At 43.1% G+C, this 14,165-nt stretch overlaps 1 protein-coding gene across 1 annotated transcript; it reads right to left on the minus strand.

The window, feature by feature from the left end:
• Positions 1–2,070: 2,070 nt before the first annotated feature.
• LOC102868534 (zinc finger protein 778-like) lies at positions 2,071–5,057 on the minus strand. The gene is made up of 3 exons (XM_006903393.1): positions 4,966–5,057; positions 2,623–2,854; positions 2,071–2,580 (listed from the first exon to the last, which is right to left on the minus strand). Exons 1-3 carry the CDS (start codon positions 5,055–5,057, stop codon positions 2,071–2,073), a joined length of 834 nt encoding a protein of 277 aa, XP_006903455.1.
• Between the last annotated feature and the right edge of the window lie 9,108 nt (positions 5,058–14,165).

Consider the following 14,165-nt stretch of genomic DNA (forward strand, 5'->3'; position numbering starts at 1 on the left):
GCATCCACTTCCTAAACCACATGCCTCTTGAAACTCTGTGAACTTGGGAAATGACGATAGTTATACAAAGGCATTGGGTCTTGGGTTCATGGAGTCACTAGGAGTCGTGCTAGACTCAACAGCAATCAACAACAACAACAAAAAACAGGAGAAGGTCCTTTTCTGATGTGGAGACACAATGGACCCTGGAGGCTTTTGACCTAAGTCAGTGGTACAATACTGCCTTCTCAACTTGCAAGGTGGTATCGTGTCCTATGGCTGGCCAGTGCATCTAGAATCTTCATCTGATCATGCTGCCACGTTCTTCTGCACAGAATCCACATTATTTTGTTGGCACTCCTAGCGAATAAAATATGTTCAAGTTTTACCACCATGGTGAATATTTCTCCTGCAATTTCACATGAAATACAAGAAAGTATACAGTAGTCCTGAAGGCACCTCGTTTGAATCCATCAGCTGCTCTGCGGGAGAAGTCAACTGTGGGTCGGTTTTAATTTGACGGGCACACACTAATGACAACAACAACATGCATATATGGTTTTCTTCTGATCATGTTGCCACGTTCTTTTTCAAGGAGTCCAGATTACTTTCTTGACACAGAAAATGAAGAAATGCATTAAAGTTTACCACCTGGAAGAATCCCTTTCCAGGATTAATACACACCCACCTTTCCCTCTTCTTCTATGTGAATGATCATGTCTTTGTCCAAGAGTACAAATTCTTAATTTTCAAGAAGAGAGAGACGTGACATTCTAGGACACACCAAGGTTGTGCAGGGTTGATGACAGTGGGGGACCCGATTCCTGGGTTTCAGATCTGTGCATATCACACATTCCTGACCTCTTAAAAGTCTGGTTTTTTTCTTGAAATTGTACGTGATTTGAAATGTCCAAGCCAGAATGAGCATTAAAACGATGTGCCTCCATTTGATGGGTGGGGGTAGAGGTGGGGAAAGGAATTGGGAAGAGATCCCATGGGGATCTGGAAAAACAGAGCCATGGTGGTCATATTTCAGTGTTAATTTTATAAAATATGAGGAGGGGAGTGGCTGTCTGAAACACAATGTGAAGGAAGAGAATGTGAAAAACAATGCACATGAATTTTGTAAGCAAACCCATATTTTAAAAAAATTTGAAAATATATTTAAAAGCAAAATAAAAATCTTTAATTCTATTTTTCTGTTTCTCCATGTGGAGTTTATATTCAGAAACATACACAAGAAAAAAGGACTCATTCTGTACACAAAAAGACGCTAACACAATTGCAAATTTTTTTGTGTTTCACTAATAAAACAAGACGGTCTAGGGGAAGGTCAAGACAATGAAGCATGAACAGTTAAAAAAAAAAGATGTTGAACAATCTTATTCCAAAATTGTTATTTGCCCATCAACAAACAAAAAGAAAAACAAGGGTACCTTCACTCAATGGAATACTACGCAGCACTGAAGAGCAATTAACTTATAAAACAAGACACAACATGGGGACATTAGGCCGAGTGGAATATATCAGTTAGATAAGGACACATACTGCACAGCACCACAGGTATAAAGCAGGTCTGACATGGACGGGTTGAGAGGAGAATAGGAAAAGAGTGGAGAGATTACAGACACTGATACGGATTACAGACACGGATTCAAACAGAGGAAGGAAAGAACTGTTTGCAAGTCATACTTGACTGGGTCTTATCTGAGTGACAACAGCCCAGAATAAGAAAGGTCCATTGCAAAGAAGACTGGGGCAAGGGAGGTAATTGCAAAAAGGAGTGAATACCTTAAAAAGAATAAGTGAACTGGGAGAGGGGTAAAATGTGCAGTCATGAATGAATGGAAAATCTAGCTTTTCTGTAAACTTTCAGTTAAACAAAAATATATTTAAAAAGGAAGAGGAGAAGAACAACAACAAGGAAATTAGCCCTCTTTGCACCAAGCAGGTTGCTAGAAATTCAAGAGTATTTCTTGCTTAGATGGTGAATGAGACCTTCCTTGTTTTCCAGGGCTGGGAAAGACTCCATCTGTCATTTCTGATGTCTGCTTGGGTGCGATCCAGGCCAGATGGTTAATGCTTTGTAGCTCATGCTTTTGTTTTGTGCACACGGGTCTGTGCGTAGCGGGCCGAGGGGGTAGGGAAGCCTTTCCCACAGTGTCTGCACGTAGTAGGCCTCTGTCCCAAGTGCGTGCGTGTGTGAGCGCCCAGGGCTGACCCGCTGGTGAAGCCCTTGCTGCAGTGTGGACAGATGTAAGGCCTGTCCCTGGTGTGTGTCTGCACGTGGACAGTGAGGGCCAAGGACGATGTGAAGGCCTTCCCACACTCCCTGCACTCGTGTGGCCTCTTTCCCGTGTGAGTCCGCATGTGCACGGCCAGCGTATGTGCCCAGCCGAAGGCCTTGCCACACTGTGGACATCTGGAGGGCCTCTCTCCTGTGTGACAATGCATGTGCGTCCTGAGGGCCAAGTACTCCACGAAGGCCTTCCCACAGTGGCTGCACACGTACAGCCGCTCGCCCGTGTGGGTCCTGGCATGGACGGCGAGGGCTGAGCCGTCCGTGAAGCCCTTCCCGCACCCTTTGCACACGTAAGGCTTCTCTCCGGTGTGCGTACGAATGTGTTACGAGAGGTGTGAGGCACTGCTGAAGCTTTTCCCACATTCCCTGCACACGTACGGCCTCTGTCCAGTGTGTCTTCTCAGGTGCGCCGTGAGCGAGGACTTGTGAGCAAAGACCTTCCTGCACTGGCCGCACGTGTAAGGCCGCTCACCCGTGTGGGTCCTGGCGTGTCTGGCCTGCCCTGAGCGCAGTGTGAACCCTTTCCCACAGTGTCCACACGTGTAAGGCCTCTCTGTGCAAGGCCTCTTTGAGCTGTGGGTCAGCGTGTGCACCGTGAGGTCGGAGGGGCGTGTAAAACCCTTCCCACAGTGTTTGCACAGACAAGGTCTCTGTCCAGCGGGCACAGCGAGGGCTGGGGTGCATGTGGAAGCCTTCTGACACCCGTTGTCTTCATCAGACGTCTCTCCAGTGGGAGTCTGCCCTGGACGCTGGACATCTGGGTTTTGTCTAAAATCTTCTCTATAAGGTTGTCACATGTATGGTCTCGCTTCAGGGTGAGCCGGCAAGAGGGCAGCACCTGTCAAGGTTTCCCCGCAGGGTTTGAAACAAGCATTTGGTTCACCCACCTTATGGACGTGTGTACGATGACCCCACATCGAGAAATGAGGGAAGACTTTCCCCATTGCATTTTCTTCTTCCAATCTGCCTCCCCTTGGCTGCGTCTCGGATTCAGATCCCTCTGCAAAACCTTCCACAGATCGAGACAGCTTCTCACCTCGAGTCTGCAAAGTTTCATATGAAACTGGAGGCAAAGGATGACGGCGGGTGTCAGAATGTTTCTGAGTTGTTGTATGTGAAGTGGACAGTGAGGAAATAGAGGAATCTTTCTTATAGCCGGTGTTCTGAAACCCAGCTCACGAGTATGCTTTTTGAAGGCCACCTCTGAATCAGACAGACACACGGATGGTTCCCCACATGCCTTTGGGTTCTGGGGTTCCTTTGCATTGAATGTTTTTGGAGAGTTGAACAGGGAGAGGTCACTGCACGCTTCTCTCTCTTCCGGACTCTGAGACGTGTGAGATCTGGTTTGACGGCTATTGGAGAAGCAGTCCAAAAACGCCTTTCCGAATGGAGGAGACTCCAAACTATGTGTGCTGGGAGCGTCGCATTTTAGCAAACAAAGACTGGAAAACTGGCTTAACGTTATTCTGTACTGTTGGACGCCTGTAGTCTCACAGGGGTTCTCTTTTCTAAAATCTCTGAAAAGAAACACCAATTGGAAGTGAAATTGTTTCCATGTCTCAAAACACCACAGACATGCCTGATTTTTGTGCTAGGTTTTGAGGCATTTGACGCCTTCAATCATCTGATACACAAATGACCATTACTGGCCCTGATTTCATGCAAGATCTCAGTTTTGGATTATTTTATTAGTTTTAAGTAAGTTTCCAATGAACAACATGTGTGTGACATGGATTTATGAAAGCATCAGTGTGTAAGGCTATTGTATTACAACAAACTTGATAATATAAATATAAAATGAGGCTTCGTCTGACATATTTTGGACATGTTGCAAGGCAGGATCAGTCTTTGGAGAGGGACTTCATGGTTGGGAGGGTGGAGGGACAGCACAGGAGGGGAAGGCCCTCTATGAGGTGGACTGATTCAATGACTGGGGTAATCGGGATGGGAGTGTCAGAGACAGGTCAATTGGCACAGGACAGAGCAGAGTTTAGGGCTGTTGTCCATAGGGTCGCTATGAGTCACAGGCGACTCGATGGCACATAACAACAATAATAATATGAACACAGCTTCAACGTGGGCAGGAATGGCTTTACAATTACAATATAAGAGAAATCAGTTATACAATGTCCAGAAAGTTTCAGAAAATCAGAAAGATATTTATTATTGTTTGTTCTTGGTCGAATCTCCCACTTATAAAGAGTGGTTGTAACCATCTTGTTGCTGGAAATCACACACTGATTACTGCTTGAGATCAATGATGACAAGTAAGAGATCAGATTCTGGTGTGACCGAGCTGTACCCCTTTTGGGCACTTCTCAACTGTTCTGTGGCTGTTTCAACCAACCGCTGAGTTTGAACTGATTCCCTGGGGACCCTTCAGGGTTGTTTTTTTTTTTTTTCAGAGGGAGTTAATCAGAGGAACAGTTTGTCCATCTTTCTCCCTTGAAGCAGCTGGTAGATTTGAACCACATCCGTTTGGGTGAGCACAATTCCTTACCACTCAAGTATCTTTTTTTTTTTAGTGCCAAAACCCGGGATTGAACCAATCAAGTATCTTTTAAGACAAGCTTGGAGAGACTTACAAAGCTAGTCTTAAGTACACAGATATACACATAGTTATGTTATTATCATGATATTCTAGGAGTTTATCCACTTTTCCCCATTCAGACGGCACTTACCTCAAATACACTTGCTGATTTTTATTTGGGTCTCGACGGTCAGGCAAGCTGGCCAGGTGTCCAGCAAAAGAAACCAAGATGTGGACCTTCATCCTAAATGGAATCATGACATTTTTAGGGAAATCACTTCCCCTAGGTCCATAATTTGAGTGAATTCTGCGATTAAAAAGGTTTCACCATATGTCAAAGAAAGGGGGAGGGGGGGAAAGAATTAAAAAATGGTTGTGGTGATTGAAGATTGACACAGATTTCTGTTGGATCCCTTTGGTAATACTTTAAAAAATGCATCAAACAGACTTAAAAAGACCCAATTCCTTGGGAACTCTGTGTGTGTGTGTGTGATGACCTAAGTGGGCATACCCCAAAAAATAGATTTAAAAAGACCCAATTCCTTAGGATCTGCGTGTGAGATAAGTGGGCTTAATTAGGAGAGTTTAGAAGAGCTACGTTGGATGTAAATTACACATATTACACCAACATGTGGTGAAATTCTCTCACTAATCACAAAGCTATTTCTCCCACCCCAACTGACTTATTCAAATTTATATCCATCTGTGTTGGATATAATTTTCACAAAACTGACTTTCCTGTTCCTGTCAAGAGCAGAGGTATTAAATAGAGTTCTATTTCCATCATCCTCATAGTCTCAACAACAGAAATATCTTTAAAGCGACTGTGTGCTTTTTGAAGAATCATCAGGAACAGTTTCTGGTCACCAACTCCATCCTCTGAAGATGGATTTTGTAATTTTATTTTTTTTAGGGTACAATAGGTGTATTAAACTAGCAATCAACACAGTTAAAGTATTTTACAACGTGTAAAAGTCCTCAAAGTCATTGAGCTAGACAGACACCAAAGATTGGATTTAAACACGTCCAAAATCTAAAAAGAGAAAAGAAAAACAAAAAACAAACAAAAAAACCCCACCCCAATATAAACACGTCCAAAACCTGAGGACTTTTTTATCACAAAACAAGCGAAATCTTCCTTAAAAGACAAGGCTTGACATTCATGGAAAAGGCTGGGTATGTGAACATCCCAAAAGAAGAGACAAGACTTGTGTTATAGCGTCATTTGCTTCCATTTCTTAGACAGAGACTCCAGCAATACTGAGGAAGGAAAATGATTTCTTTTTCATGCAAAGGATCCCAGAATCTTGATGTTTTTCTTACCTAGGGATTAGAGGGTTTCCAAAGATTCCCGCATCACATCCTGGTAGAGTTCCTTCTGAGCCATCTCCAGCAAAACCCACTCTTCTTGACTAAATGCCACAAACACATCGTCCATGGAACACAGATTCCTGGAAGATCCAGCACATTGTACATCAGACAAGGTGTCCCTGATGCCCACCTCATCAAACATACAGAGGAAAGTCTTGCCCCTCACGTGACTATGTTCCCTGAATCACAGGAGACTCCAGGCTTGCAATACACTGAATAAAAACATCTTTAGCATTGATTGTGGTGAATAAAAAAAGGTCTCAGACCATAATTCTATTTGCAACAGACTTCTTCCCAATATGAGAACGTTATCAAGAAGGACATAAATTATGAACTGTATGAAAATGATGGTTTTGTCATGGTCTCTGATACTCCTTTGTAAGAACGAACTATATTTTCTTTGGGATTTTAATAAAAGTTTACAGAAAGGTTGCATTTTTATTCATTCATTCTTGGACATGTTCCTCCCTACCTTACCCCAGGTTACTTAAAAATAAAATTCATTCATTGTTGCATAATTTTCTCCCTTTCCCCATCCCCAAGTCCACTCTGCAATATACCTCTTATTCTGGATTCCTGTCATGACAATAATACCTCATCACATAACCCCTTTTTAACAGTTTTCTCCCTCATCTGCTTCAGTACAGTATACATTATTGAACCCATCTTTCTCAGTCTCCTCCCAACCCCGAGGTCAGTCCTGTTTTACAACAGTGGCACCATGCAGTATTTGTCCTTTTGTGACTGAGATACTTCACTCAGCACAATGTCCTCCAGGGTCACCCATTCTGAATAATATTGCATGAGTTCCTTGTTTTTCAATGCAGTGTAGTATTCCATTGTGTGAATATACCACAACTTCTCTATCCATTCATTTGTTGATGGGCACTTGGATTGTTTCCAACTCCTTGCTATTGTGAACAAAGCCACGATAAACATGGGTGTGCATCTATCTGCTTGGATGTCAGTTACTGTCTCTCTGGGGTATATTCCCAGTAGTGAAATTGCTGGGCCAAATGGTATCTCTATTTGCAGCTCTTTGAGAAAGCGCCATACCACCTTCCACAGGGGTGGCACCATTTTACACTCCCACCAACAGTGAATAAGGGTTCCAGTTTCTCCACAACCTCGCCAGCATTTGTTGCTTGCTGTTCTGCTAAATTTTGCTCTTCTGACTGGGGTGAGATGGTATCTCATCGTTGTCTTGATTTGCATCTCTCTTAGAGCTAGGGATTTTGAACATTTCTTCGTGTGCTTGTTGGCCATCTGAGTGTCTTCTTCGGTGAAGTGTCTGTTCATATCCTGTGCCCATTTTACAACTGGATTATTTACCTTTATCTTGTTCCTTGGAGACGGACATCATGCTTGACGTTGTGGAGCGTTCAGATGTATCCTTCACAGGGTATGAGTTGAATTCAACTTGAGGGCACATAAGATGAATCAATCTTAAGTCTTTGAAGAGTTCAGCTCATTTTCTCATCTCAATATAACAGCTGAGTCCTTCTACAATCGTAAGTTAAATTCTAATGGGTGTCTGTATCGTCTCCTTATGGAAAACTCCCATCAGGAGAATAAGGAATATTGTGAATGTGAATGCATTATTTGAGATTGGTGAAGAGTCTTCCTTCCCAAGAGAAAAGATGCCCCTGTCAGCTGATTGAAGATTCGACATCTCTTGTGTTTGCATTGGGAGCATTACTGTTTTATAACACCTTGAAGTTTTGCTGAAGATCAAAAACAGTGATGTCCAAACAGAGCCAAGGAACAGTGTATAGTGTTTTAGAAAAATCAAGCCATCTGTGAGAACGCTGCCTCCTTTCTCTGTATTTGTTGTTGTTTTTTGTTTTGTTTTGTTTATCCATCTTCAAACAAGTCATAGGAGACGCTGGACTTTAAAAAGAAAGAATGTGGCATCAGGTCAGAGGAAGGTTTATCAGTCCCCTGCATTCAAGCAGAGATGGCCCAGGGAGCTCGCAGGCAATGAAGCCGCCTTGAAGCTCTGTTGGAAGATCGAAGACCATGGCCTTCTGGACAGAATGCATCTCTCCACAAACAGAAAACAAACAAACAATTCTTCTAAAGGTGAGCCCGCTCTTGGCATTTCCGATGCTTTCCACGTGCAGCTCAAAGCAGGACAATTAAAACAAGAGAAGAATCGATGCCTTTGAATTATGGAGTTGGCAAAGGGCATGGAGAATCATCCTATACACTGACAAAAAGGGGTGAAGACGGAGGAATACCCCAAACAACGAGGCAAGAATTGCTTACCAGCAAGAATGGGGAACCTCTGTCTTCTCCATGTGTATGTTGCTTGCAAGAAAGCCTCAAAATTGGAAAAGGGGGAAAAATTCAATGAAGGCCCAACAGCAAGGGGCATGTGAGGGGCTCATGGTGTTAGGTCTGAAGAATGAGACCTCAGTGTGCAAATCTCTGAAAGCGACTCCGTCCAGAGGGTGCATTGCCGTCACCCATTATTCGTAGAAATGCATCTTAACCGCACATTCAATTGCTTTCTGACGGCAAACGTTGGTAGAAATGTTCTTTTTCCTCCTATTTGGGCTCCGGTTGTTGGGGTACAGAGTTGAAGGAGAGTGATATTAACTGGACTTTCTTGTCCACAATGCAATGGAGACTAAGGTGCGCCTGATACAGGCCATGGTCTTCGCAATCACTTGTTATGCATCAGAGAGTTGGACAATGACTGGGGAGGATAGAAAGAGAATTGATGCCTTTGAGCTGTGGTGCTGGAGAAGAGTATTGAGGGTACCATGGACTGCCAAGAAAACAAACAGATTCATCCTGGAGAGGGTTAAACCAAGCTACTCCTTGGAGGCAAGGATTCTGGGGCTTCGTCCGACATACTTTGGGCATGTTGCAAGGAGGGATGGGTCCTTCGAGAGGGACATCATGCTTGGGAGGGTGGAGGGACAGCGCAGGAGGGGAAGACCCTCTATGAGGAGGATTGATTCAGTGACTGGGGTCATCGGGATGGGTGTGTCAGAGGCAGTGCGATTGGCACAGGATAGAGCAGAGTTTAGGGCTGTTGTACATAGGGTCGCTAGGAGTCATAAATTGATGGCTCATAACAAGATAGATAGATCAAGGGCCACAAATATATATAGAAAAAGTCTTGCATGATAAGATGTCAGGATGCCTTCGAGGACTCAGTTTTGTGCCCACCTCTTCTCCCTGCGTCCTTCTTTGAACAACCACATCCCCACAGGGGGGCCGGGCAAACATTCACACACAACCTTACTCACTTCTACAAAGAGAAACTTAATTCCCTGGAAAACTCACCAGAACTGCCTCCATCTTCCAGACTTTTCAAGGAAAGATGATTCTCAGTGCAAGGCGTCCTTCTAGACTGACAAACGGGTGTGGACACAGGGCACTGGGCAGGCTAGAGGGAGGTGAGTGGACACAGGGTGCCAGGCAGGCTGTAAGGGGCAGAGTTAACACATTCTGAGCACACAGCAGGCAGGGGAAAATCCTTGCTGTCCATCTGTGGACGTGAAAAAAGGTGACCCGAGCTCCCCAGCCATCCAGACTGGCTCCGTCCTCCCTCCAGAACCCTTGAGACCTGAGAAGGAAGAAGGATTGAGGAGGAGATTGGTGTTAAGGAGAAGGTATTGACAGGTGTGGGGCCTTCTTGCTAGGCTGAGGGCCAAGCTGCACTGTGAATATTGGCAATGAAGTCAAGAGCACGCTCTGGTCTCCAGCACACACTCCTGCCTTCTTCTCACAGGTCCTGGGGGCCTCTGCTTTAGAACCACACAGAACTCGCTTACCCTAGAGTATGATACTCCATCATTTTTCTTCTGATGTAAATCACCAGGGAAAAACACAGCCCATTCTTTTGGACAGCAAATGCTGCAGGTGGATTGCAATTGCCAAGATCCACAGACCCCAAGTTAGCAGGAGGGAACGGTCTACACAGCAACAAGGCTCTTTTAAAGCGGATACGGCTGCAAAAAAGCTCACTTTTCTCCCCCTTCCCACCCCCCAGCGACTCAGAGTGGACCGTCCAGCGGGAAGGCATGGTTGGTCCATCAGAAAAGGTGGACGTGGCTCATCGTCCTTCTTGTCCTTGGGAAACTGGGTGGATTTGAACCACCAGCCTTTGGGGTGGGTCTTGCAAATGCTTCTGACAGTTGCCTTCAGTGGACACCTGGCTTTTGGCTTTGAGAATGATCTGGGGTCGTGAGTTCAAACCACTCCTTATCCATCAACACATGCACAACAGTTCGAATCCACCAGATGCTCTGCTGGGGAAGGAGGGACAATCTCCTCCTGTACCAGTCAGATCTGATTTGACGGTACACGCACACAAAAATAATAAAATAAAATTTAAAAAAAAAGTGGCATTAAAAAAAAACCTCTCAAACGCTCAAAACAAGCCGGCCTCCAGCTCAACGTGAGAAGAGGACATAAAATAGGAGAACCTGGCCGATGGGCCAACCAGCTGGGTGCAGAGAGCACGTTGGCAGCCCCTGATTTCTGCCATTTTGCACCCCAAATATTGCAGGCAGCTGAGCCCGCTCAAGCAAGACCCCTGATGATGTTCATTTTAAGAGCCACGCTGCACGCTTCGTGCCTCAGGCCTGAAAATGCATGCATTTTACTCTCTGATCGTGGAACTACTCCACTTTACAGGGTCCTAGGTCCCGGGCTCAGCTCTTACCGGAAGTGGCCGGGCCGCAAATCCCGAGACACCGGAAGAGGCAAAAAAAATAAAAGGCTCAGAAGAACCAAAAGCAGCATGAGTTCCCCCCAAAACCTGGCCAATGCCTGCGGATCCTTGGGATCCAAGGGGCCAGCGCGCTCGGGGGACAGAGAAATCGGTCGACGGGCATGAACGGGATCGTTTAGCGGCTGATGGAGGATGGAGACTTCCGGTCCCGGGAGGGCGCCCTCTGTGCAGCGGGAAAAACTGTCCGGGCGGGAAGAGAGACACCACGAGATGCGCGTCCGTGTGATTCGTTGGTTCCGCTCTATATTAAGAGATCTGGACAAGATGAAGCTTGTTTTTCACTTAGAACATTAGTCTGAATATTTTTCCTTTTTCATGATGGACTGAAACACGAATTGCAATCATGAAAATGACTTTAAAAGGGCAGAGAAAGTCAGGATTTTCATATGGATCCACATGTAATATCATTATCATGTTCTTTGGGGAAATCATGGCTTTACCTTTTTTTTTTCTTTAATTTTTAATGAACATTTACAGAGATTTTGGATTTCCATTCATGCATTGTTGCAAGGTTTTACTTTTTAGGAATATCTTCTAATGCTGTGTCCTGCTCTGGGAGAAAGACACATCAGGACCAAAGACCCCCAAAATAGAAAGGACATGAGTCAGCCTGTCTCTGTGACTAGATCTGATTCATTGATCTCAGTTGGCTGTTGATGCAGACACAGGGGGAAAAATAATCCTCTAAGTGGATGACTTTAACACAGTGAAAGTTATGTTATTGTACTTTGAGAGGCAAGCAATGGTACCAGTTTTAGGAGGAAAAAACCCCCTTCTGTCAGCTCTGAAAAAGAATTTTTCCCCCCTCCTTTTCATGTCATCAACCTACTTGGGGATCTCCATGTGTTCATTCTTACTCAAAGGAATTTAAAAGAATAAAAAGTTGGTGATTGTCTCTCTGCTTGTGTCTCTCTCTGCAGACCAAGGATTCCTACCCTGGAACCCTCTTAATAAAGCTTCTTTAGCTTCCAAAAACAAATAATAATAGAAAGTTGTAAATGAATATTCATTTCCATATTGTGGCTTTCTTCCATCTTATCTGCAAATGATCTCATTTTTGGTTTAAGATGGATCCAAAGGTTGACATTCTTCTTAGGAAGTCAAACCACAATCCAAACCGACCCGGAATGACATTTAAAAATCATCTACATCGAAGGCTCATCTACAAAGGCTTTGTACAAAAGGAGCAGCTATATACAAAGTCCAGTCACTTTTGGAAGAATAATTTGAACGTGCTAAATTAAAACACCAAGCCAAACACGGATACAAAAGAAGAAATATCCTTTGGACACAGACAAATGATGTTTCAATAAAATTATAATTGTGATCTTCATAAACATTGACAGAGAAGTTAGATTTTCATGCATTCATTGTTGCACCTTTCCCCCCTTGTCCTCCCTTCCCCATCTCATGTTACTTAAAAAGGTTCAGTTAAATTGTTTTTAAAAAATATTTTTAAATTATTTTTATAATTTATTAATGTAATAGTTTACTGAGACTTAGGGTTTCCAACCATTCAATGTAGCACTTTTCTCCCTGCTTATCCCCTCCTCCCAATTCACTCTTCTCTTTGAAAAGTAACTGTTGTGCTCGCTTCGGCAGCACATATACTAAAATTGGAAAAGTAACTCTTTCATTGTTATGCAATCCCTCCCCCAACTTTTCCTTTTTTTTAAAAAAAAAATTATTCATTGTTGCAGAAGAGATGGACAACATCTCATTATAAAAAAAAGTCACAATACTTCCAAAGGCAACAAAAAGAAGTTTTGTGTTTCCCAACAGTCTGTCTTATATATTTTTTTTCTACCTTCTTGTTTTCAGACATTCCCATTTTGAAATTATTTCTTCTATGTCATGGACTACATATGCCTCTATAGACAGAGATATATAATAAAAAGCATAAAGAATAATTTTTACAAGGCCTTCACGCACCAGCTAGCTACCTGCCTATAAATGGCCTTTCCTTCTGTTAGGATCAAATGAACACAAGGCATCCGACTCCATTCTCATCCAGGGACCAGACGGCTGCAAGGCACGTGATCCAAAGAGCAACAGAATAGCACACAAATTTCATTTTTTTGCAATTTTTTTTTTAAAATTTTGCATTGAATCATAGGATAGTGGTGGCATAGGGGTAATGGGAAAATGTCCAACAAAGAAAGAATGAAAAACAAAATATAGTTGTTTTTTTTAAAGGACAGGGGAACAGATGAGGGAGACAAGTGGGCAGGCATTTTAAGAATTCTACTGTGACAGGTATGACAACAGTCCAGACTAAGAGTGCATTGCAAAGGAGACCAGGGAAGGCAGGGCGGAAAAAAAGAGTTGACAATGTGTTACAATAAATGAATAAATATAAAAAATAGGATAAAATGCAAATTGGTAAATACAACACAGATTATGATTATGGTCCAAACTCAGTCACTATGCACAAAAAAAAAGGAAACAAAATGCTGTGAAAAATGATTAACACAATTTCCATATATTGTACTATTACCAGTTCGGGGGAGGGAGTCACTGTACAATAAGAATGGAACAGTATTGATAAAGGGAACAAACTGCTTTTGTATTTTCAAATAAAGTCTTTTATTTTAATTATGATTTTAATGAAAGTTTACAGAAAAGGCATCAAGCTCCTCTAAATCCAACTACAAGTTGAGTTAATTTTTTCCCCTTCTATCAAATATGATCACAGAATACAAAAAATATGTGAAATCACATTCACAAGGCTCTATGGACGGAAAGGTCATCAAGAGCCAGTGACTTAAAATAAATAAGAAGAAAACTATTTTGAAATGACATTGTGAACACAGGAGAAACAAATTAAGTACAGCCTGGTGTTAACAATGCAAAGTTCTCCTCTGTGTGAGAAATGAGCCGTCCAACACCAGCCGTCTCCATCACTCTGACATGGGCTATGAACAGGACTGAAGAGGATTCAAGAATATGCAACCTGTGGGTTCTTCTGTGGAGATCTCAATTTGGGGAAAGAAAGGAAGAAAACGGAAAGAAAAGGTCTTTCTTTCATCGCTTGGACGTGTCTATAGGTGAGTGGTGAGTTCTGCTCCAGGCGATGAAAAGGGAGAAAGGGAAAGATAGGAAAAGGAAGAAAGAAGAGGAAAAGATAGGAATGTAAAAGTCAAGAAAGGAAGGGAAAATAAGAGAAGCAAAAAGAGAGAAGAGAGAGAAAGAAACAGAGAGAGAAAGAGAGAGAAAGAAAGAAAGAGAAA

This window comes from Elephantulus edwardii, unplaced genomic scaffold (genome assembly GCF_000299155.1).
Source record: "Elephantulus edwardii isolate Elephantulus edwardi_28Jun2011 unplaced genomic scaffold, EleEdw1.0 scaffold00631, whole genome shotgun sequence".
NCBI classification, from domain to species: domain Eukaryota; kingdom Metazoa; phylum Chordata; class Mammalia; order Macroscelidea; family Macroscelididae; genus Elephantulus; species Elephantulus edwardii.

Bases quoted from the DNA above. Each gene is read 5' to 3' on its own strand.
- LOC102868534 (XM_006903393.1), bottom strand. From the start codon at position 5,057: ATGAAGGTCCACATCTTGGTTTCTTTTGCTGGACACCTGGCCAGCTTG. The intron at 2,855-4,965 runs GTAAGTGCCGTC...GCTGACCCACAG, and splicing joins AATCAGCAAGTGTATTTGAG to CTCAAAGAGGCCTTGCACAG. The intron at 2,581-2,622 runs GCCTCACACCTC...CACACCGGAGAG, and splicing joins GTGGGAAAAGCTTCAGCAGT to AAGCCTTACGTGTGCAAAGG.